The sequence below is a fragment of the Morchella importuna genome (assembly GCF_003444635.1).
Source record: "Morchella importuna strain M04M26 chromosome Unknown Morimp01GS022, whole genome shotgun sequence".
NCBI lineage: Eukaryota > Fungi > Ascomycota > Pezizomycetes > Pezizales > Morchellaceae > Morchella > Morchella importuna.
This window is the reverse complement of record NW_025763419.1, coordinates 461,388-486,006: the sequence shown is the minus strand read 5'-3', so window position 1 is coordinate 486,006 and position 24,619 is coordinate 461,388. Positions and strand designations below refer to the sequence as shown.

The following is a 24,619-nucleotide window of genomic DNA, read 5'->3' as shown; positions in this document are numbered from 1 at the left end:
GGATGTAGGGAGTGTGAGACTCTTCTTGATCTTCTTCTGCCTAGATGCCTAGATGCCTAGATGCATAGATGCCTAGCTATGGACTCTATGTATGTATGTAGCTACTGGATACCTCAGTTCAGTTCTATGCTTTCCCCAGCTTCTTGGTCTTCTTTCTCTCTGCAGCAGCGCCCTTCAAATCTCCCTTATCATCTATCAGTCGTACAGCACCAGTACCACCAGTACCACCGGTACCACCACCACAGCCAGTCAGTCAGTAGCTAATCAGTAGCTTAACGGCTCCAGAGAGAGAAAAACATAAAGTCCTTAATTCCCCCCCTCGCAAAAAAAAGATTCCCTTCTTTTCTTTCCTTTTGGCACGAACCCACTTCTCCTCTCCTTTCCAAAGCCAATTTTAAAAAGAAAAGGAAGCCACTTTGGGACGGCCTGTCCACCCGCATCTGGACTGCCGAGAGTTGTCTTTTGGCTGGATCCAGCCGTGGGTGAGACAGAAAACCACCAAAGAAAAAAAAAGGGTGTGCGTTTTTTTCCCCGGACTTGCGTGCGGTGGGTGCAGCTGCAGGTTGGGATGGTGGAGGAGAAGGAGGAGGGCAGCGAAGTGCAGCACTTCCTACATGAACCCTGAGGCTAGTAGAGAAAGTGGAGTTTTGGGGGAGTCTCGCGATATATCTCAGATCTACAAGTATCTCTACATAGAGTAGTTGTTTATCTACTTTACTTTTGTTTGTCTTCCTCCTCCCTCCCTTTCGCACAAACACTCGCTAACCACACCTGCAGCCCCCCAACACCCACCCAACCCACAACCCACAAGTTCCCACAAACCCCAGCAGATCCCCAACCCACACCTTGCAAGTTGAACCCACGACAACCAATCAACCGCCCAACCCACGATATCCCTACCCGACGCGACAGCGGGCGATCTTTGTCTCAGGGCGGCGAACATTCTTTGTGGCTTCCGAACATCACTCACTTCCTTTCTCTCCTTCCCACCCACCACCCTTTTGGCAAAAATAGACACACTTTTGACAGGGCTGACCTGACAGACCGACGCGACCGATTGGATTGGATTGGATTGGACGGCGCGGCGGAGAGGGGTGGTGGAATGAGGCTTAAATATATATATGGGACCCCCGGTATGGATGAGCGAGTAGGATGAGCGAGTAGGAGAAAAGAGAAAGGTGAAGGGAGAAAGTGCGTATGCGTGCCTGCCTGCCTGACTGACTGAGTGAGGCTATAGATTATCTGCTCCTATGTGCAGGCACCAGACAGGCACCAAGGATATCTCGGCAAGCTGACATCACAAAGCTTGATCTCAACCCTCCATCCACTCATCGAACCGGCAGGTACCTACTCTGGCACTTTAATGTTTACTCACTCCCCCCAAAATAGAAACCCACCTGAAAAAACTGAACCCAAGGCATTTATTGTTCACTGTCCGTCGGATCAGCTGTCCCAGCTGTCCTGTCCTGTCCTGTCCTGTCCGATCGCTTGCTTGCTTGCCGATTAAGCAAAGCAAAGCAGCTTATGATGTACATTAGCTTACGTATATACGAACTGACCGGCCAAAAAAATCCGCGCGTTCACTCTCTTACTCTCTCTCTCTCTGCTCCTCCGGGCCGGTCGCGCGCGCGGTGGGAAAGGTAAAAGTAAAAAAACAAAAAAACAAGGCTGCTTGCTTGCTTGCCGGCTTATGTAGACAAGGCAAGGGTTAGGTTTTTGATTTTTTTCGCCGGCCGGACGACTGGACTGGACTGGACTGGACTGCTGGACTGGAGTGAGGTTATGTGATGAGGTTATGTGATGATTAACGGTCGGTCGGTCTGCCTGTCTGTCTGTCTGTCTACCTTCATACCAGCAGTCGTTAGAACAAAGGGCGGCGTACTGTGTTTGCGTAGAGTAGAGTAGAATAGAGTAGAGTAGGCGAGGTGCATGCTTTCTACTCTATCATTAAGATCAAGGATGTACTCTACTTTATGCTACTACCTGCATGCAGCTGGAAGAGAAAAGAGAATGTACTCTAGAGTACCTTACTCAGAGTACGGTCCAGAGTAGTACCCAGAGTACCTACATTAACATAGGGCATCTACTCTACAATTAAAGTCGGTATATTACTCTACAAGGCTTACAGCTATCGGCTTATCATACAACCGGCTGCTATGATATGAGCCTATCTAGAGCCTATCTAGATTACCGCGCCCTTCTAGATTCGCGACGCATACAGTGGCGGCCGCGTACCTATCTGTACCAACACTTGATCCAAGAAGTTCATGATCCAAAACCCAACCCCAACAGCAGCCCACCACCACCACAGAAAGTGAAACCTTCACACCCAGGTAGGGAAGATCAAGCTTAGACCCCAGAGGTCCAGCCAGGGGTACGCAAACACCCAACCCCACTAACCCTCTCTCCCTCTAGCTCTAGACATCCCCTATGATCTTTTTTTTTTTTCGTTCCAGCAGCACATACGAAAACACCCCTATCCTAAGAGGCTATCCCATCCCGAGACTGTATATACCCAGCAGCTCTACATGTAGGGTCGTGCTCAGTACCCGAGTAGAAGTACAATAGTAACCAAATCTCCGGGGCTGGCTCTGCGCCAAAAATATAGCCATCGATCGGTCGGTGGGCTAAGCTACCTCCCATGCAAATTGCGAGGTATCGAGAACTGTCCAAGATGGTATCAGACTGCGGCTGGTAGGTATGGTTAAGCTAAACCAGACGAGGAGGAGGCCTAGATACCTGTAGACAGGGGTTATTGAGCCTCCATGCATGGAAGGCACTAGGGTTAGGGGACTAGAAACTCGCTTGGCACGGCGGTGGTTGGGGGTTTCTGAGAACTTGAGGTTGGAGGTTTCGGGTGGTGTTGGTAAGCGTATGGTAAAAAGGAGGCTTGCTGGGATTCTGGGGATAGGTAGGGTAGGGAGCGAGTAACAGCAGCGGCCATGGGTGAAACCTCTTGCGCTGCACTGGTGGTATCAATATTGGTGCGTTAGTAGGTTAATTGTATGTCTGCAATGCAGTGCATGGAGTGCGGTTTTTCAAATATGATATCTGCCGTCGATAGAAGTATAAAAGCAGTACGAAACGAAATTGCGCGTTTTATCCCCCTGATGATCAAACGGCTTTTTGATAAATATATCTCCGAGTGACATCAATGAGGCCTCCTCAACTTTTCCGAGGGCGTTTCTCCACACCAAATGTACGTACAGCCTTATGATAAAGACCGCCATATATTCGATAGCCTATATAGGCAGTCAGCAAAAGAAAACATAATCTCGACACCGCGGCCACAAGCTTAATCCCTCGAGCAGCCAGTCCTTTACTCATTACTGCCAACATGTACAACGTACGTCTTGATTAAGGTTCCAGTTCACAACGAAGCGCTTGTGTACGGCGCAGATCACACCGGTGTTCACCAAAGTCATGGTTATAGACTGTTATCTAGTCCTTCATGACCGAAGACAGGAGAGAAGTGTATTACATGGCCCGGTAAAACATCAAAAAGAGGAGCGGGTCCTTAAAACAGAGAGCACACATCATCTGGACAATATCAGCGTTCTATTGTATTGCAAAAAGGATAGGTAACGAAGCATGTGAAAGGCTGACTGTACCTCCCGCTCTCAGTCTCTCCAACGAATTCCTCATTTGCTTGGATTTCCTTCATGGCTTGCATGAGGCGAGGCGGCTGATGGATTGCACACCCACATACACTCTCGAGGAGCACATGTGTAATATAAACGAAACATTCGTTACCACTACTAGGGTGGGCATTAAAGTTTCGTCATAGTAATGTCGAGTCTCCAATCTGATGGTCTGGCATGTCTCCAGGCCGAGACTTGAGACTCGACCGCGGAACGATCGAGCAAAAAGAGGCTTCTGGGACCATATCATTTACATACTTATTTATGAATCCGGATACTATGTAGGCAGCAGTATAACAATGTGCCCTACTCATCTCTACAAATGGTGGGGCATTTGATAAACCACTTAATTTCTGACCGGGCAAGATTACTATGCTGTCCTGGGTGCTCCATGCATGCAGTACGAAACGGAAAAAAACGGGGCGAAGTCGCCAGGATGTTTGGTTTTACCCTCGTATCTCTTTGGTATACGAGAATACTGTGTGGTGTATCACATTTGCCCTCATTTCGTCGTGCATGCTGGAGTAATGCTCCCTAGGAGATTCGAAAAGGATTTTCGATGCCGCAAGCGCCACCATGCCGATTGGGATATAGTACCTCGTTTGGAAATGTATGTCAGGTATTCGGCGGTAGCGAACTTGGATACCAGGAGAGCATAAATGTTCTGATATGATCTTTTATATTGGCCAAAACTATGTGTGTTCTGTCAGAACCTCGAAATTAGGAATAATTGGTCTAGCATACTAAATAATTCACGGTGTTAACTTGCCAGACATGTGATTACGCTGCTTAGGGAGTCATGAACTCATAAGTGTCGTTGGTGTTAATGAGACCGCACTTGTACATGTGCCGGCCGGGGGTGATCTATATATCAATATCGAGTGATTGTGTATGATAGCTGCATTCATATACAATCACTCGGTCCAGATGAGAAGAAAGCTGCACCGAATTTATTATAGAGTCGAAAGGGGGGGGGGGGGGGGGACAAATAGATTGATTAGAAAGTTCCTAGGACTTTAGTTAAGGGAGGCGTATGGGAGTACTCCGTCAGGAGCTGTCGGTTATCCTCCATTTTGAAAAGAAGTAAGCAGCACTCCAATCCACAATCCTATATACCCGCCACTAGCACCACCATTTGTGGACGTAAACACCCCGGTACACCCAGAGACCGCTTCGGAAACGGCTATAGAAGATCTAGAAGTCATATATCGAGATTATGAAATCCCATCTCCGGATCGAGTGATAACTTATGAATATGGTTGTCATTTTTTTCTTTTTTTCTTTTTGGTTTAATTCAAAAGATGACAGGCATATTTGGGGACAATCCCCCCCAGCTATTGCCCCCACCTCCCGGGTTGGATATATGCAAAGTGGGCGATCTTGCGGTGTTGCCGACCGCTTTGGGTCCCTCAAGGTATAATAAGCCTTCATTCCAGAGTTCGAACCCGCTATGAGGCTTTATCACGAGCTTCCTCGTGTAGTAACTACAGTCAACCAGTCAGCTTTGAACTCCACGGCTTTTTTTTTTGTTTAATTCATTGATTGTTTGAACTCCACGGCATTAAAAGTGCTCTTCTGTCATTCCTCATAACCTTTCGGCTTATTACCATCATCCATAATAATAGATTAGACTCATTTCGAGCACTTTATCAGTAACTACTTCGAGTGTGTACAGCGTGTACCTCACTAAGCTCAGCCACTCCCTAAAGGAGGAGTTACATACTGCATAATATTGCACAGGCATCCTCAGTTGCATTCCGCTCATCAACTCGGGTGAAGCATAAGGCATTTCGGTGTTAGACCTCATGAATCTATCACTGCTTCTCCAGTTGGGATTCTGATTCTACTATGAAGAGCTGTCGGTCAACGGGGTAGTCTTTAGGACTTGATCGTAGGCTAAGGATTGATTGCTTCTTTCCTCGGATGCACGGTTTTCAGCTAGAGATCTCAAGTAAGCTTTGTTGGTGGCATGTGAGGCTCAGACCAAAGTACCCCAATTGGTTTTACCACAACTCACACAGCACATAGAAAGGGCCCAGTCGGCCAGGTATGCATGTGCCCGAGAGCATAAATGGCTCAAATGACTTTAAGCCAGCTCCATGCCGTCATCTGCCATTGTAGCTTAATAGCTATGGTGTCGCCCAGAGGGGCCGAGGTCTAACTCACATCACCAGCGGTGGTTCGAGTCCCTCCCAGGCTTGGTCGAAAGACTGGGTGACTGGGTAAAAAAGGGATTGAAGCGAGAGCAGTGCTCCCCCTTTTGCTGCCCTGGGGTCTGAAACCCGGGTTAGGGTTTTGTATCTTGGTTGTGCTCCGAGGTTGTGTTTTTGGTTTGCTGTCGTTAATCTGTCTTGAGATTTATGAGCGTCGTGCGAATCACGGGGGCTTTTGAGCACTCGTTGTAGTGACGGGTAGTTATAGTCATGAATAATCACTCGACCGGCCAGTAGCCTGAATCTCTTTCTGTGATCGTGAGTGCGTTATCGAGTGATACATCATGATTCTAATTCGGTTCATCTGGCCTGTCGCCCTCCCCCATATGAGTTAATCCCCTTTGTAAGCTCATTTTCTTGCTCATATTATGATCCTCATGGTCGTATAACTTACCAACACAATTCTACACTTCTGTATTAAGTACAAAAATACATCCATCTATTACAAGCTGACCCATCCCTACGCCCTCGCCTTTATTATATCCGCCGCCTTCTCCGCAACCGCGTACACCGTACTCGACAAATGCGTCGCAGGAATCAGCGGTATCACACTCGCATCCACAATACTCAAACCCTTCACCCCATACACCTTCAGCTGCGCATCCACAACGCCGCCATGCTCCCTCTTCATCATCGCGCACGTACAGCTCGGGTGCGCCAACGTCGGCACCACATTCGCCCTTATCGCCGCCCTGATCTCCTCATCCGACTTCACTGTCGCAGGGTCCGGGTTCGTTATGATTGGGCCGAGATCCTTGAGTGCCGGCATGCCTACGACGCGGCGGAAGCTCTTGATCATGTCGACGAAGATCTCGACGTCGGCGGGGTTGGAGAAGATGCGGTAGTCGACGACGGGGTTTGCGAACGGGTCAGTGGAGTTGATGGCGATGGAGCCGCGGCTGAAGGGTTTTTGGAGGGAGTTGAGCATGCCTGGGAGGGCGCTGAAGGCGTTTTCGCTGACGGCGATGCGGCCCGAGGCCATGAAGGAGGTGAGGAGGGTGCGTTGGAACTTGTAACCGGCAATGACGGTTGCGTCAGTGTTGGCTGGGAAGTGAGCGGAGGGATCTTGCCGCTGGATGAGGTTGAGGAGGGACGATACTCGGGTTTTGTTGGCGATTTCCGGTAGGGTTAGGAAGGCGGCCGCTGTGCCGAAGCCGCTGGAGTATGGCCCTGTGGAACGAGTGAGTGACTGTGATCCACGAAGATAAAAGGGTTTCGGGAGTCTCTATGTAACAACAACTCTCCCCCGGCATTCGAATCGGGAAGGCTTACCTGTGCGATTATATTTATACAAGGCCAACATCTCCGCCGCATAAGTAGCGTTTGACATATTAGCCGGGCTCGGGTTCATATCATTCGTGACTACATACATGTAAGTAGCATCAGTATATTTTCTAGCTTCAAGTTCAATTAAACGGCCGCCACTTACACAATCCAGCAGTATAATACGACGGGTGGTCCTGGAAGTTCGCCCCTACTCCCGGCAGATCAACCACTACCGGAATCCCGAGACTCTTTAAAAGCGTCTTAGGTCCGATACCAGATAGTTGCAGAATCTGTGGAGTATGTCCTGACCCTGCGGCAAGAATTATCTCTTTCTTCGCTGATATAGTTGTGGTTGAAGCGGTTGGCGAGGACGCAAACTATTCATATATTCAGTTTTCAGTACTCAAAACGCGGGCCTATATCTCATAATACCTTAACAGCAGAAGCTTTTTTCCCCTCAATAACCAATTTGGTGACAGTTTGACCAGTCAAGAGATGCAGGTTTGGGCGGCCCTTAACAGGTTCATAGTGCGCGGTTCTAGCGTAGGACCGGGTGCGGGTGACCGGGTCGACTGAGTTGGAGAAGTAGAAAGCACCAAGTGCGTTGCCGTTTGTACCGTCTCTAGAGTATGGGATGCCGAGTTGTTTCCAGGCTTTGAAAACAAATTCTTAAAAGGATGATAGATAATATCAGTTATCAAGCTATATTACGCCCTTTGTATAAAGGGCCTAGATTAGAAAGAGTTTTGAATCTAACTTACTCATAGCAGGGTAGTAGTATGTTGGCATCGAAGACATAACCGGTCCCTTGAACCCATGCGCGGAACGGTCGTACTCTATCCCCCATTCCTTTACAATCTCGGGTGGCGAGGGCGTAAAAGTCTCGCTCTAAAAGATAAGTTAATTATATATACGATCCTATATCTAGGCCCACCTTAATTGAATCCAACCTGAAGAAGAGGGTCATACCTTCTTGAAGTACGGAAGTAGCCCTTCCCATCCCCACCCTTGATTTCCCAGAGCTTCCCACAAATCATAGTCACCTCTTGACCCTCTATCAAAAGCTTGACCATTTACAACAGTCCCACCGCCAACAACGTGCGCAGCGAGAAAGCTGTAGGTGCGGTTATTAATACCAGGCTGGGGCTCGCAGGTCATGTTGTACATGTATTTTTTCCCGGTACCACCTGCGAGCCCGGGAACCAGGACGCTGTCTTCTTGATCGTCGCTGTAGGAGTTAAGGGTTTAGTACGAGGGATATTGATGATCGAATAGTATGCTGCAACTTACAGGTTCCCAGATTCAATGACGAGAACGGTTTCTGTTTTACACAGTCAGCCTATTATCATTGGAATATAGTAGATATAGAGGTTCGGGAGTCTTACTATCTGCATCTTCAGTTAGCCTGTCAGCAACAGTAAGCCCACTCGTACCGCCTCCGACTATAATATAGTCGTAGTTTGCAAAAAGTGCTACATCGCGCCCAACGATATTTAGTGACGCAGGTGCAGCCCACCCCCCCGATATGAGCGAAAGAGTTGCCAGTAAACCGGTAGTTAGGTGTATACGAGCCATTGTAATAGACGGTCCTAATCTTCGAATAGAGGTAAAGATGTGAGAGGGAAGACCAAGGCCCCTATGTTAGACAACATAATCCACTGTCGTCAATTTATAACTATATGTTCATGCTCGGACCCCGTACCACATCTTCTCGATTGAGCTCATGCTTAAGTCCTTTTCAATCAAGAGTCATTAGGATAAATCCGCTTTGGGTTTATTCAAGACTCAATAGTAAACAACTAACCAAAAATGGAATTGATATTGAACAAGTAGATTGAGTATGTATCACTACCAGCATCTGTGCCGCCATGATTAATCCAAAAGGCACATGTTTTGTACTACCATTCGATCTCACCGCTACTTTGATAGTGAGGATTGGTGTCGCTTAAATATAAAAAAAAAAGCACTTAGTTGATCTATATCACTGCACTGCGCTTGGTCATCAACAGCCGAGAGGAACTTTTAATTAGACGCCGTATTCATTAGTAAGTGCCGTACGACGTGGGTACACGTGCAAGGTAAATCGATGGCGAGAGACCCTTTGGAGCTATTATCTTTCCATAGATTGCTCAAAACCTAGGAGCTTTCGTAGCTCGGCAATAGATATGGGTGCTAAACGGAACTGTTGAGTACATAGATAGCATGATATAAACTTCACTTCAGCGTAACTTTTGAGTCGTTAGAGGTATGACTGAAAGCGGGAAATTGAGTGTAAGTAGGCTAAATTCTAACTCCTAAAGAGGCAGGGTCTAGAAATACCTAATGATTTGTCGACTGGACCAGCTGATGATCAATGATACAGAGAAGCGATCCTGTATCCCCAATGTATAATAGGTACAATAGCTAAAAAGGGGTCAGTATAAAGACAAAGTCAAAAATTGGAGGATTTGGAACCGTGCACTTGGTATCATACGCCACTGTAACTATTAGTAGTTTTAAGACCTTATAGGTTAATAAGACGTGCAGCCCTTACTGCCAGATACATAATGTTGTCTCGCGGTAACAAAACCAAGATCACAAATCTGGCGACACGCGTAAATACATGTAGGTAACGCCGTTTATATAATTAAGTCAGAGGCATCAGAATGTGATCTCTTAAAACCTCGCCAATCTAGGGGAATCCGATATGGTTGTAGCACCATCCTATTTCGTAGCATAGTGGAACCCATGGCATGCGACATTCAGGAACTGAACGCTGTATCTTATTTGCGGGGGGCTATCAAAGTTCGGCTGTAAGTACCGGCCGGCAGGTTGCGATGATACCTAGATAGACTGGCTCGACCGCGAAGTCAACACAAAGTAGAAAAGACCAACTGATCCAGCAAGAGAACATTGAAGCTCTGTATCCCGGATGGGATTGCATGTAGATGATGCGATGTATGTTATATTGTGAGCTTAAGCTTTAGGCCACGTGCACGCTCGCCCGTTGGCCTCTTTTTCTGGCTAGCAATCACGAAACATCACTCGATTTAGTGTATGCTTGGGCTCTGGGAGACTTATCGGGCCGACTAATGTAGTTCTTCACGATCATCGTGTAAACAGGGTGAATTCATAGTTTTGATCATAGATTGTTTTAAGGATTCGCATACACAGCGAAATTCCGTCGAATATATTTTCTTCCCTGTTCCTAGGCACTCATTATATTATGCTCGGTTTAAAAGTTCATTCATCCAGAATTTTTGTGTAGGTTATAGTGCATGAAGCACCTCGTGACCTACAAGGTATCAGCGACCCCGAGTATTGTGTACCCGGGTATGGGAGAAAGAACCAGAAAATGCAATAGGGTTATTTGTATGGCAGAGCGGCGCCACTCCATACAAACAATCCCTGTATCGTCACTTGCATTTTCTAGTTCTTATTTCTGTACCCGAGTATATATCGAGAAATGGATCTTGATCATAGCATTGTAGCACTGTTGTCTTTGGCTCTTGGCGTTTCGCATAAAGTTCCTTGCGTCATCGCGGTACGGAAACGCGCAGATGAGATCCGGATGAATCCTCGGGGTTCGTGAAAAAGGAAATACAGATCGATATATTGTACTCTATCTGCATGTATCAAGCCGGTTCTTCCTGTGTTTATGGGGATATTGTTTCTTGCGACATTCTATGTGCAAAGGATGGTAAGCGTTCCGCTCGATCAAACCACGGAACAAAGGGAAATTTAAGGGAAGATATTGTTTTAAAGGCCACTCTTTGATTGTTTCACGAAGAACCTATATTGCTGTAAACCCCATTCTCTCCAGAAAATGCTATTTGAACTCGAAACCCCAAACGCACCGACCCGATGGACTGGATGGTGTTCGTAATGCACTCCGAAAGAGGCATCTGGCCAGGGATGTTCTCTGGTGTTGAGGACAACCCCGAGCTCCTTTTACCCCTCGTAAACCATCTGGAAGCTGCATAAGTCTTGGCACCGTGGAGCTTTGCCAATGCCATTGGAACATCACCATCCGTTCCAGAATACCCCAGAGACAGTTGATGAGCCTTGGATCTGATATCTGATAGGTACTAACTGATCTTGATAGGTCTTGCATAGAAAAGTAAGTAAAGCATTACTCCGGCCTACGAGGAAGCTCCCTCCACTGCTTCACACCCCCTCACACCCCCCACCACCAGCCATCAGGCAAACACTGACACAATCACAGCCACAGCCATCTTTCTACATCATCTTACGAAGGACATACGCATACGCAGCCCCCGTATTACAGGACACACTCCAACAACCACGGTCTTTTTTATTATATCCTCTCTTCTCCCCCCACCCCATCCCCCCTAATGGACTTAGGTGATCCGCTCAACGGCTTTGAGCTTCCTCCAAAAGTCCCCAGAGTACTCCCCGCGGACCTTCCAACGTCATTAGACGACCGTCGAAGAACGCCTCCTCTCACTACCGAGACCGAAGTCTACGACGCCTGGCAAGGTGGTATGGCATCCTCCGATTCGAAACCCTCCCCATACTCTCGGGACTTCTACCTCCCGCCCCAGCATTATCATAATCCCTATGATCAAGATGATTTCTATTCCTCTTTTACTCCCCCTGCTTCTTCTGCTTCTTCATCTCCCGGCGACTCCAGACGCAAACCTAGGAATATCATGATGACCAGTAGTACTGACGGAGCGATGATGCCCCATCTTCGGTTTACAGGTGAGCCTCAATTCATCACCGCGCCGGTACCTGCCAGGTTAAACTTCAACCTCGATCCGGACTTTCGCGATGAAGACGATGACGTAAAGGGAATTGCGGATAGCGATACACGCCTGGTCTCTATGCTGGCTGCCCAGGCCGCCTTCAATGATGGGTCGGGCTTGGAAGATGAGGATGAGATTGCCGATAATCCGAAATTATCGGACAAGGAGAAAACGGATCTTTTACAACGTGCGCTCAACATGGCGGCCAGCAACGGAGACGAGGGAAAATGTAGGAGAATACTAGAAGGTAAAGGGAGACAATACATCGATGTTAACGCGCCGGATGAGGAGGGAACTAGCCCGCTGATATATGCGAGCTGCTTCGTAAGTCATGCTTTTTTATGGTTTTCCACGCAACGCCGGCGGGAGGTATCTTGGCTGAATTCGAGGTGGAATTTGCGATAGGGACATGAAGATGTTGTCTCTGCGCTGTTGGACGCTGGTGCAAATGTAGACCAACAGGATAGGCACCAGTGGAGCTCCCTGATGTGGGCCATGACGAATCGCCATAAGGGTATTGCAAAGCTGCTGTTAGACCACGGAGCGTCGGGAGAGATTAAGAGCTCTTCTGGAAGGACGGCGTTTGATTTTATGCCTCCAAATAGCGAACTTTCAGACTACTTGCACGAAAGCGGGTATATTGGCTCGGCGGGGGTCAGTGATGATTTCTACGACACAGGCTTGGCGCAGGACAGGTTTGAAGAGGAGATGGCAGAGAACGAGCTCAAGAGGCGGATGATGATGGAGAGTGCCATAAATCTAGAGGTAGATTTATCGAGTTTGGGACTGGATGAGCAACAGGAGGTAAGTGCGGATATCCGAATATACGCCGGGGGTGTGCTTGCTGACTTATAACAGCTACCCGAGTCAGAGGAAGAAGAAGAAGGACAGGAATTCGTGTGGGATAGATGTTTGAATGATCAAATGTTTGTGTTTCAAGAGCATGAGCTAGATCGAGTGCTTGAGGTTGTGATCACCAATATGCTACCACAGCGATCACCCAGTCAGAAGCCAGTGCCTGCGAATGTACTTTTCCTGGCCGCCCGATATGCCCATTATCATAGTTCTCAGGAGCTTCTTTCTCGATTACTTCTCTCGGCAATGGAGAAGATCAATAATGTAGTGGAGCGGCATCAATGGGATATGACGATCCTCGCATTTTGGATCTCCAATGCAACCCTACTCCTCCACTATCTCAAGAAGGATGCCGGTCTCGTAGGCGCAACAATAAATTTTCAGCAAAACCTTTCGGAGCTGATAAACGAGATCTTTATCCTCATCATCCGGGATGCCGAGCGGAGGATGGATAGGGTTCTCGACCAAGCCATGCTTGACCACGAAACCATCCCTGGGTTTGAAGACGTTCATTTCCAAAACGAATGGCGGTTATTCAAGACTAAAAAAAAATCCCCCGAGCCAGCAGGAGAACGGCGGTTCCGTCCGCCTTCCCCAAAACAGCGCGCAAAACCGAGCCCGAGAAATATTACATCTTTACTCTCGTCAACACTATTCGTATTGGACTTGTATGACATTCACTCAGTGATCATTTCTCAAGTTCTTAGCCAATTGTTTTATTGGCTTGGTGCAGAGCTTTTTAATCGTATCATGTCGAACCGTAAATACCTTGCGCGAACAAAAGCGATGCAGATCCGTCTCAATGTCTCCACACTTGAAGACTGGGCACGGACAAATAACAGACAGCCCGAACACTATGAATCCGGCTCACTGACAACAAGCGGCGAAAATACAATCGAGGCTGCGCGACGGCATTTGGTACCAGTCATCCAACTGCTCCAATGGCTACAATGCTTTACCTCCCTGGGTGAAGATCCTGGTGCGCTACAGTCCACAACGCAACAGTTTACTCGACTCAACCCACAGCAGCTTCTTCACGCGACGAAGAACTACAGGCCCGAAGTTGGCGAAAAGACCTTGAACCGCGATGGAATGAAATATCTTCTTGATCTTAATGTATCATTTTTCGATTCCAAGGCACGCCGAAAATCTCGGAGTGTGTCTATATCAACATCCAATGTGTCCTCCAGTGGCCGCTCAGCAACTCAAACTCCCACCACCCCTACGGGCTCCCGTTCAAGTACTGCGCTTTCCCCGTCAAAAACACCGCCTTTCATCACTGCCACTTCTCCAGGCGGTCTCCATACATCCGAGCCAGCAGAGGAAGAAGAAGACAACAACGCACCTGAAAATCTGCTCCTCGATCCTGCACTCATGCTCCCTTTCTCGTTGCCAACGAGTACAGATATGTTACTAAGCTACGGCGCAGGGTTAGGCGGCACAAACAGAGAACGGGAGAAAAAGTATCAACCCAGTGTCCCACCAGAATTTCTAGCCAAGCTAGATTTTGGGCAAGGAAGGAGTAACGGTGCCAATAATTTTGGCGGAGGCTGGGAGGATGAAGATTGACAACGAAGAAAAGCGGCGTGGGCGGTAGTGTAGAGAGGACTTGTAGTGGCGGTGGAAAAAAAGAAAAAAGGCCAGGTTTCTTGTTTTTATTTTCAACTTTTTTCCCCTTTTATTCTTTCATATCTTATTATTTCTTCAGTGGGACGGAAAAAATGGGAATTGAACTGATTAATCAACGCAATGATTGTTTCTTTTATTTTTCATTTTTCATGGGATTTTCGTCGTCGTTTTTTTTCTCATTTGTCACAGGAATGCATCTATATATTTCTTTGTTTTTAGTTAGGGCGAACTTCATGCGTGGTTGAATTTGCATTTATAATCATAAATGCCAGGACTAAGCACGTGTCGAGAAACTTGGGCCCTGCAGATGCGAGTGACTGGCTATGATCAAAGGCCATTGAAGAAGGTAAAGCAATGCCGAACGGTTCGATGAGAGGCCATTTACGTCGCGAGCCGCCCATGTATGTATCCCGATAGTCAACAAATTAGAAAGGAATATGATGTCAATATAGCTGCATGTATTATGAGAGAATTAGAATTAGACAGGCTATGATGATATATTCGCATATTACTACGTAGTACCTACATTCGTAGTGGCAAGCCATTCAATGTTAGCAAAACCAAAACATCCGACCAATATCTAAGATAACATGAGCGAACAAAGCATCTTTGCGACAAACACGGAATTAAGTGTATCAGCACTTCGGCCCCTGTGTTTGTATCTGTGCAGGATGTTTGTGGCCGTAGTCAGGGTTGTTTGTTATCCCTACGCTACCTGTCCTCATCCCTCATCCTCTACTGCACCACTATCCTATCGTTTCTGAAATGTTCATCACCAAACACCCGCGCCATCGCAGCGCCTTGTGCAGATCAAGATAAAGGCCTAGATACGGGAAATCAATGCACCACACCCATGAAAGAGATTGCCCAGGAGCTAGCTAGGACAGCCTACAAATTCCCAACACACAACTGTGCCTACACTAGTTGATCTGTCTATTTAATGCCGCCGAGCTTCACTGCATTGTGGTTGGCCAGGCCACAGGCTGTGCACATATGTTCAGCTCAGGGGAAGAAGGGACTATCAAACACCAGGACTTCTAGTGATTTCCTTGGTGCCGCTGGAGGCTCCACTAGGAGTTATGAAGCGACCACATCTAGCGAGAATACTAACGACCAACCTCAACAAGGGAACCCGGGTACGCGGGAAACAAAGAGCGATCGGTTCGGTTTGGAAGCGCGGTTGCTCTTCATGCATCATAGGGACTCCGATCTATCCTTTATAAGTCAGTGTGTGTTCATCCCATCACCCTAAGTCCGTACCATGATGATACATACGTACCGATATGCATGCCATCGATGATTAATAAAATATTGCAAAATAGCAGTCATATCATATCGAAACCAGCAGCCCCTTCCCCGTGCGGAAACACACACTGGAAAACCGGCAACACGTTTGTTTTGTTTTGGATGAGACACCGTGCATCACTCGGTTTCGGCACATGCCAGCTTGAGTTACATTCTACCACCGGAGCTCTCCAGAAGGGTCTAGACTACATTCTTTTTGTCGGCTACGCATGATTACTATAGTACAGCGTGGATAATACCCGTTACTGCCATGTAGATCTACCGTTGTCTTTATGAAGATCAATGATGACCTTTCTCCCCCTTATTTGTCACCGCTCCCGAAATGGCAAGGAGGAAGGAGGCTCGTCTCGTTTAGATATACGCAATTTTCACACCCTGCAGATGCGGTTGTGATGATTTTGGAAGGGCAAACCATATCTTGTCTATATACAGAAACAGACGCCTTCCGCCCACAGGCAATACTAAACCCAAAAAAGAAAATATCATCAATACATATCTGGCCTTTAACAGGGAACTTCCTCGCCAAATATCAAAATGTATATTCTGGTAGGGAGATTGTGCCTACGAGGGAGCGAAGATAACTAATCCAGTGATTAGGATCATTGGCCTTTTGGAGGGGTTGTTGTTACACATGGGATTGTTTTAGTTTGAAAAAGCTTGGCCGTGCCACGTTGGAGATCGGGAGGATCGTGAGGGTTAGGGTTTCTTCATGTCGGGGCTAAACTTGACAGCGGGCGGTTGCAAAACGTTTTGTTCGATAGGGCTGGCGCCTAATCAGCAGGATAAAACGGGCGAGTGATAAGAAATGATTCGCTTGCGCATGCACGATAGCCAACTACACTTCAAAGCAAAACAGAATTCAATTCTTTTCAATGCCTAGCTAAAAACTTTAAAAAAAAAAAAAGAAATAAAGAAACGCCCCAATTCGAAAAACATTTACTCGTCCTTCTCGTCTGCCCAGACGTTATAGCCAAAGGTATCCTTCATGTTCACGAATCTCGTGTGCCTTCCCTTTGCAACGGCGTTGATGGCCTGGAAGTCCTCCTCGGTCATGTCATAGTCCTGGAAGTTGCTGATGATGCGTGTAGGGTTGACACTCTTAGGAAGGACACAGTACCCCCTCTTGACACCCCATGAGATCAGGGTCTGCGCTAGCGTGTGGCCCGTCTTCTCCGCGGCGGCGTTCAGGGTCTTGTTCTCTGAAACCTTCTCTCCTGTTGAGGGGACCTGGTTCTGGGAGCCAAGCGGAGAGTAGGCGATGAGGAGGATGTCTTTCTCCTTGCAGTACTGGAGGAGCTCTTCATTGGGGAAGAAGGGGTGGATCTCGACTTGGTTTGCGTGAGGCTTGACCTTTGCAAAGCCAAGGAGCTGGTCGAGGCCTGGGATAGTCCAGTTGCTCACACCGATGGCTTTGGCTTTGCCGGCAGCGTAGAGCTCCTCCATGGCCCGCCAGGTGGGCTCAGGGTTGTTGGTGAGGTCGTGCTTGATCACATACTGGAGACGTAGAAGCACTGTCAGTTGTGCCGTCCGTTTGCTATCATGATTAACAGGGTCTATCATACCTTGCCATCAGCCCCAATCTTGGGCATGTACTCGTCGGTTCGCTCCGCGGCAACGGGCCAGTGGACAAGGAAGAGGTCGACATAATCGAGTCTGAGCTTCTTCAATGAATCCTCCAGGGACCACTTTACTTCCTCAGGCTCGTGCAGGTGGTTCCACACCTTGGTGACAACAAAGATGTCCTCACGCTTGACAGCCCCATTGCTCCCCTCGAGGAAGTCATGGATGGCATCACCAATCTCCTCCTCGTTCTGATAGTACCAGGCACAATCAAGATGCCTGTAAACCTGGTGTTAATCTCTTGATGGTAAAAGTACTCAAATGGTTTTGATGATTACCTGTATCCAGCCTTCAATGCTGCAAGGCAAGCCTTGTAGGATTCACCCTTTGAACCCTCGTTTGCGAAGGTTCCGAATCCAACAGCAGGAATCTTTGCTCCAGTGGGCAATGTGAAGGTTCTTCCCAAAGACATGATGATGATGATGATGTTGTTGTTGTTGATGTTGTTCTTGAAGAAGGGAGATTTGTGTTTGTGTGAGGGGCTGTTTAGAAATTGGGACTTGTGCTTTTCGTTCTTTCAATCTATCCTTTTCTTTCAGAAGGTTCTATCAGTCGGCCCACAACGCTCTATTATCTACTTTGATACTATACCTTCTTGAACAGAACGAAACTGCGTTCTCCCGACATGAAAATACCCGCACTGATGTCATCGAGTGAATTTCTCAAGCAGATCTGGCCGGGAGAAGGTTACTGAAACCACGGCCTGCATCTTCGAAAGGACTTCGCTGTGCAGGGTGTTCCGCCTCCAAGCCTACGGATTCATCTACAGTTAACCGAAAAGGCCGTATTCCAGCCGCCTATGCAGGTTCACTTTGTCGATCCCTTCTGAAGGGTCAAATTTTTCTGCCCAAATCCACGAGGGAACGACTAGAGACTCCGACCCGAGGGAATTTCATTGCCTGGTTGCTCTGCCGGCCTTACGTCCGATACCTCGATTTCAGGAGTGCCGAAAGTATGACGCAACGCCAACGCGCCCACGCTCTCCGGCCGCCTCCGCGCAGGTGCGACTAAGGTTTAGCTGCATTAAGTTTTTCCGAGAACGTACCAGCCCGAGACATCTCTGACGTCCACCCGCTGCTTGAAAGCTGGGTGCAGGGATGTCATTATCAGTACGCGACAACGCTCTCCACTCCCAATACAGATCCATCATAGTCAATCGCCTAACTCAATCAATCTCTCTCTTCTTCAGACGAACGATCAGTTCTCAGGCCATCAATATGCCTGCTCGATAAGCGCTTTAGGCGTGATTGAAGAAGGACAGCCCTGCCTGCGGGTACTTTGCAATTAATATACGCAGGGCGAAAACAAAGATAACATTCACCCTAAGAAATATAATGTCATCCCATTGTAATCAATTTCCAATATTTTTTAATTGCTAATAATGAGCAATTGAAGATATCAACTCAACGGAGCTTGTGAGTAAACATGAAATTATGAAATTGAACATGCACTTATCCGCAGATCCCGTTTTTTCACTGAGTTTTGATCTTTCTCTCATTGCAAGATCTTAGCAGAACACCCCCCTCCCTCTCCCCCCTAACATAGTTGAGTCGTTCATCGGTAATTACACCATCGGTGAATTGGCGCTGGTACTGCAGCCGAGTGAAAAGGATCCTCATCTTCAAAACCCTCTTGTAACAATTGCAAGCATGTACATTGTAGGGTACGGCACCCGCTTCCCGGAAACGTTGGACTCATTGAGCAACTATATCCAATCTTGGCAATCGAAGAATTGTTGTCGGGTTTCGAGAAGGAGTTAGTGTCTATTTCGAACATTCGATGATCAAGGCCGGACGTAAGGGATGGTCACATAAATACCTAATAGTCTCTCCCTTCAAGTCCCTCTCAAAATCATTCCAAATCCACTACACTCACTCCACACCATCTTTATATACTACACTCAAATATTTAAACCTTATTACCACAACTTCAATATGACTACCTCCAACATGAACAACGTCGAGAACACCAACGGTACTTCAGGAAAGACGTAAGCAATGCTCCAACCATCTTCACACATAAGTATCAATATTCTAACAGCCTTATTCAGTGAGCCAAAATTGCCAGTTCCTGCACCTCAGGGCTCCGGAGTCATTGAAATTGAAGCAACTCGCTCTGCTCTCGGAGAATCCGAGAAGTTGATGCACTCATTGTCAATTGCTCCCTCCCAGCGAGAGCGCCGAGGTTCAAGAAACTCGTTCGGTGCTTCCCTTCCTATCCCACGAGTCAAGCGTCCATCCCACCTTTACCGCCCTGGTCTTCCTGCCTCAGTTCCCTCATTCGACATTCTCGCTGCCAAGGCTCAGGATCTTGCCCAAGAGAAGGTTTCGGCTGCCAAGAATGTTGCCTTTATCTTTGATATCGATGGTGTCCTCGTCCACGGTGACAGGGTCATTCCCGAGGGTGCAAAGACCTTGGAGATTCTTAACGGACAGAATGAGCTTGGTCTCAAGATTCCTCACATCTTCTTGACCAACGGGTCCGGAAAGCCAGAGGCAGAGCGTTGTGCTCAGCTTAGTAAGATCTTGAACTCTCCCATCTCTACCAAACAGTTCATCCAATCACACACCCCCATGTCTGCCTTGGCAGAGTACTACAGCACCGTTTTGGTAGTAGGTGGCGAGGGCTACCGTTGCCGAGAGGTTGCCGAGAAGTACGGCTTCAAGGACGTTGTTGTTCCCAATGACATCGTCGCCTGGGACGAGAGCATTGCCCCATACCGAACTTTCGGAACATGGGAGAGGGCGTCTGCACGACCAAGAGATTTCTCGAAGCACAACATTGATGCTATCCTTGTGTTCTCTGATTCAAGAGATTACGCCACAGACGCACAGATCATCATGGATCTCCTGCAGTCCGAGAACGGTCGTCTAGGCACCAAGGCCAAGGACCCTGTCAGCCAGCGTATCCCTATCTATTTCTCACATGGTAAGTATCCGATTGAATATTTTTACAAGATTTGAATAAAAATACTAACAATTCTCTCCAGGCGATCTTCTCTGCCCAACTGAGCACAAGTACCCCCGTATGTCCCAGGGTACCTTCCGTCTCGCCCTCGAGGCCATGTACAAGGCCATCACCGGCGTTGAACTCGAGCGTACCATCTACGGAAAGCCCGAAAAGGCTACCTACACCTACGCCGACGAGTGCCTCACCTCATGGATGGAGGAGATCCACTCTGAGAAGGTACTGCCCCAGAACGTCTACATGATCGGAGACAACCCGCAGTCCGACATCATTGGCGGAAACCTCTACGGCTGGAACACCTGCCTTGTCAAGACCGGTGTCCACCAGGGCGACGAGAACGACAAGGAGAACCCAGCCAGCATGGGTGTCTTTGAGAACGTTCTTCACGCGATCGTGACCGTGTTGAGGAAGGAGTTGGGAGCGGACTTCAAGTTCCAGTTCGACATCGAGAACCCAGTACTGGCCGGCGCCGGTGTCTCCGCTGTCGAATAGATTTATTTTTTTTCCTTTCCTTCTTGGGACCGTAAAGATTAAAGGGAAGTCTTTTATTCAGGCGTTATATCCGTTTTTGTTTGTCACGTTCTGTCTTTTTTCTTTTTTTCGATTGTGTTTTCGGAAGCAAGGGTTATCTATGGGCTAGGTGTAGCCCGGGGAATAAAGCTTGGGATTTCTATTATTATTATTATTACTTTAGAGTTTTCCTTTTTTGTCTTATAGTCATGGTCAAACAAAGTTCAAATCAAAATTGTCATCATTTTGACTTAATTGCTGAAGAATAACGAACATGCGTTTCGCTCCATCTGTAGAAACGGAGGTGGGGGGAGGGGCGGGTATTCTTTCCAAGGTCCTGACTTCTTTTTATTCGAACAATGCAGGGCGGCAGGGCGGCTGCTAGTGCTTGTAGATCAGATACCGCATCTCATTCCCCTGCATAAGTAGCTGAATGCAATTTGAGGCTGCATGGATGTAATTCCGAGTGATTTGATATGATCGAATATAATGTAATTTTTCTTAGGAAAACCCTAGCCACCCTGTGTGTCCCTAAAATGTAACTAAGGGGTTAAATAAAGGATACCAATAGAAACACATGTAATGTAGGTACGTTTACCTACTCTACATACACACAACTAAGACAAATGAAATTAATGAATTAAACAAAAAAAAAAAAAAAAAAAAACTAAGACAAATGATGATCATAAGTACCTCCTGTACCCTGTAGAAAGGTAGGGATTATTATTAATCAAGCCAACCTATGCCAAGAACAAAAGCTTGGTTCAATAAGCTTGGTTCAATAAGCTTGGTTCAATAAGCTCCGGGAGACATGTGAACAGATATCCGGCCTTGATCACTTTTATGTAAGGGACCCAGGGTCTTTGTAAAGACCAAGTAGACGGTTGCTGTTGCAGCACGAACCTTTGTTACGAGAATTTTGCAAGACATTTTACTATGTAGGTTTGGTCTTTATGATATCTCGGAATAGTATACGCATTTATCTTGTGCTAATTTCTACAGCCCTTCTATGAATGATATAATGTATGTTTGGGGGGTATAGATATCCGAAACTAAAACGATATATAAAGATTTCTTCACCCAAAATTCGCTTGCTAAAAAAAACCCAGTGTATAGTATTCCACTATTAGTTTCTCGTTTCAACATCCTTATAAGCGGGGAGCTGCGAGAAAAGCGCTTTTCCTTCAATAAGGCTTCTCTCGGTATTGGAACGACTGTTGACAAAGTCGGGGTAATTCAAGGTAAGCTCAGTTGCCCCATGAAGGATGTTATCAACCGCCTCAACACCGAGCATGAATGAATGGTCCTGGTTTCCGACTTCGTATTTCCAGCTGCCGAACCGACCTCTTGAGTGAATGCCCTTTGCTTGTAGTTTAGGAAGTAGCTGTTTCAAAACCCCATCGCGCTCCAGGCTGGGTGTAGGGTATCCGTGATCGAATCGTCTGTGATAGGTAGATACAATCTCGGCACCCGCACTTATAAGACTGGTGTTGATACAGCCTTGAATGGTATCACGGAGTAGGTTAGGCCCATCAACTGGTTTCATTGACGACTCAGAAATTTCTGCAAGTCTTGTCAGCCTGTAGTTACTTCCTAACACAATTACACGTTAACATACCCATCATCAAGGACCAATAAGGTCCCTCCTGGGGTTCACTCGAGTCAGGCTTGCTTCCATCTGCTTTCTGGAGGGTGGGTAGCTTGATGTTTGCTTGTGGCTGGTTGTTGGGAGAATAGTTGCTGAAGATAGTTGCGCGATAGAACGGACAATCGTCTTCGGGGAAGTAAAGCTGTCGAGAAATTTAGATTCAAAAAATAGAAATTTTAGAATAATGGACCCTACCCAGCACTTGTCACCAATGTTCTCTGGTCTCGCGCCTCGAATACCAATTCCGACAACGTGGGTGGTAGAATAGAACAGATCCTTGGTCATGATTATCAATTCCTGGTCATCAATTTTTTCGCACAGAGCATCAACAGCCATTGTGCTGACGAGTCTTCCGTATGTAATAGTTTTCCCGTCTGCTAAAGTAGCAACCTTCTTTTCCGCATCAATTTTTTCAACAGTTCCACTCTTACCCAGGCGAACATTTTGCTTTGGTAGAGTGTTTGCAACAGCGATCCAGATGCCACCAGTACCGCCGTGGGCAGGGAAACGGAATGTAGCATTAGGGCCCCAGTTACCTGCCGTCTTCTGGAGAATGACGTTCTTGGTAACAGTCTTGAGATCCGGTGCTGCGACACGCTCTCCAAGCCATTCGCATTGCATCTGAAATTCGGCAAGGTTGATGATAAGTATAAGAAACTAAGCTTATAATGATCTTTAGAACTTACCTTGGTGGTAGGCACAGCCCAAACCTTGTAGTTATATGGTCGCATAAATAGATCCGCGATACCCTCACCTATTGAGATGGAAGGAGTCAGTTAGGGGAATCGGCGCAAAGTCAAATTCAGATTCAAAAAAAATAGCCTACCCATCATTCTCACAATCCACTCGTCGAAGTTTTTTGGCTTCGTGTTTGCAACTCGGAATTCCAAAGCTGCATCGATCATGCCATTCATACAGCTAACCTGGTCTTCCTTGGGCAGCATACTAATGTTGTTCTGGAACGGGTATGGAACTTGGATAAAATTAGTGGCCTGTTCTCAAAATTGGATAAGATTCCTTTACCCCAAAGCTCCTTGCAACGGACGTAGGAGATGCGTTGATGTGTATACCAATCATCAGACTTGGGAAGAGCTTCGTTGATGCAATCATCGAAGTACTTGTAATGAGAGAAAATGACATGTCCGCCGACATCATAGAGCTACCGTATTCCGTCAGTAACAGAGTTTTGAAAGGGGATCAGGGACGTACAAATCCCTCGGGTGTGACATCGGTAGAGGCAAGCCCTCCAGGGGTTTCATTAGAGTCAACAAGAAGCCAGGAAGCCTCGTTCTGAAGGAAAGTGATTTATTAGCTTGATATCTCTGAACTCATTAAGATAGATGGAGACGTACAAGCTGGTTCAACCTTTTGGCGGCACCTAGACCAGTAGGTCCGGCGCCAATGACGAGAACATCAACATATCTAGAGAATGGTACTCAGCAACTGTAGCTTCATGAGAACCAGAGAAATCCACTCACGTATCTGAAGACATGATAGCTGGTGGAAATCAGAATTGGATATAACTTGGACGAAGAAACTGCGATTGAAACAAGATGGAGTCAATTGTCTATCGAGGAGGCTTTCTATACTTGGGGGGGTAGAGAAGGAGGGGGATAAGAGGGGAAAGGGGGAGGGAGACGCGAGCACGTTGTGTGCACAGGCAACTTATAACTAGATTTGAAACTGGGCTGAAGCCCTGGACATAAGCATTAACAACTAGTTAGCTGTGGGGTCCACACGGCAGGGCTGTCTATCAACACATATTCAGCAATTCCACAAGGGCATCAAACCCCAAACCAGTTTTTGATACCGCGATCATGTAGGCACGCTGATTGCTTACGTCCTTCTCGACGGGCTCACTTCCGTTGTGTTTATCCAGGGTTGTTGGTATGTATACGCGTGTCATTTTTCAGGGGAGCTCCATGGCCTCGAACTCGAGCGAAGAGGTCAAGCTTCAAACGCGCTGTATTCGAGGATCTGGTAGTTAGAGATTTTGTTCACATTCAGGCCTAGACTGGATGCACATGTACCCGGAGTAAATTGTGCATTTTGTACCAGTTTGTGCGGCATATCCTACATATACGTATCATGTAAATTTTGGTGGGGTTCATGAATGTTTATTTGAGCCTCATAATTATCGTGCAAGGGTCCAAGCTACATGTATTTAAGTTTCTGGGCAAAAAGTCTTGTATAGCTGGCAGTGGCAGCGATATTTTT

General features: G+C 47.1%; 5 protein-coding genes across 5 annotated transcripts; 2 read left to right on the top strand and 3 right to left on the bottom strand.

The window, feature by feature from the left end:
- Positions 1-6,314: 6,314 nt before the first annotated feature.
- On the bottom strand, positions 6,315-8,695 carry LAJ45_07153 (uncharacterized protein; the record flags this gene model as incomplete). The annotated part of the gene is made up of 8 exons (XM_046116712.1): positions 6,315-7,024; positions 7,127-7,216; positions 7,284-7,497; positions 7,553-7,788; positions 7,882-8,008; positions 8,090-8,348; positions 8,411-8,441; positions 8,506-8,695. The coding sequence occupies 8 exons, from the start codon at positions 8,693-8,695 to the stop codon at positions 6,315-6,317; spliced, it is 1,857 nt and encodes a 618-aa protein (XP_045970114.1).
- Positions 8,696-11,454: 2,759 nt separating this feature from the next.
- Positions 11,455-14,292, top strand: LAJ45_07152 (uncharacterized protein; the record flags this gene model as incomplete). Its single annotated transcript, XM_046116711.1, has 4 exons — positions 11,455-11,602; positions 11,825-12,192; positions 12,274-12,672; positions 12,727-14,292. The coding sequence occupies 4 exons, from the start codon at positions 11,455-11,457 to the stop codon at positions 14,290-14,292; spliced, it is 2,481 nt and encodes an 826-aa protein (XP_045970113.1).
- Positions 14,293-16,593: 2,301 nt separating this feature from the next.
- LAJ45_07151 (uncharacterized protein) lies at positions 16,594-17,689 on the bottom strand (the record flags this gene model as incomplete). The annotated part of the gene is made up of 3 exons (XM_046116710.1): positions 16,594-17,151; positions 17,220-17,496; positions 17,556-17,689. The coding sequence occupies 3 exons, from the start codon at positions 17,687-17,689 to the stop codon at positions 16,594-16,596; spliced, it is 969 nt and encodes a 322-aa protein (XP_045970112.1).
- Positions 17,690-19,211: 1,522 nt separating this feature from the next.
- LAJ45_07150 (uncharacterized protein) lies at positions 19,212-20,736 on the top strand (the record flags this gene model as incomplete). The annotated part of the gene is made up of 3 exons (XM_046116709.1): positions 19,212-19,267; positions 19,328-20,205; positions 20,267-20,736. The coding sequence occupies 3 exons, from the start codon at positions 19,212-19,214 to the stop codon at positions 20,734-20,736; spliced, it is 1,404 nt and encodes a 467-aa protein (XP_045970111.1).
- Positions 20,737-21,880: 1,144 nt separating this feature from the next.
- Positions 21,881-23,894, bottom strand: LAJ45_07149 (uncharacterized protein; the record flags this gene model as incomplete). The annotated part of the gene is made up of 9 exons (XM_046116708.1): positions 21,881-22,317; positions 22,373-22,544; positions 22,598-23,023; positions 23,089-23,156; positions 23,229-23,375; positions 23,426-23,561; positions 23,612-23,692; positions 23,755-23,824; positions 23,881-23,894. The coding sequence occupies 9 exons, from the start codon at positions 23,892-23,894 to the stop codon at positions 21,881-21,883; spliced, it is 1,551 nt and encodes a 516-aa protein (XP_045970110.1).
- Between the last annotated feature and the right edge of the window lie 725 nt (positions 23,895-24,619).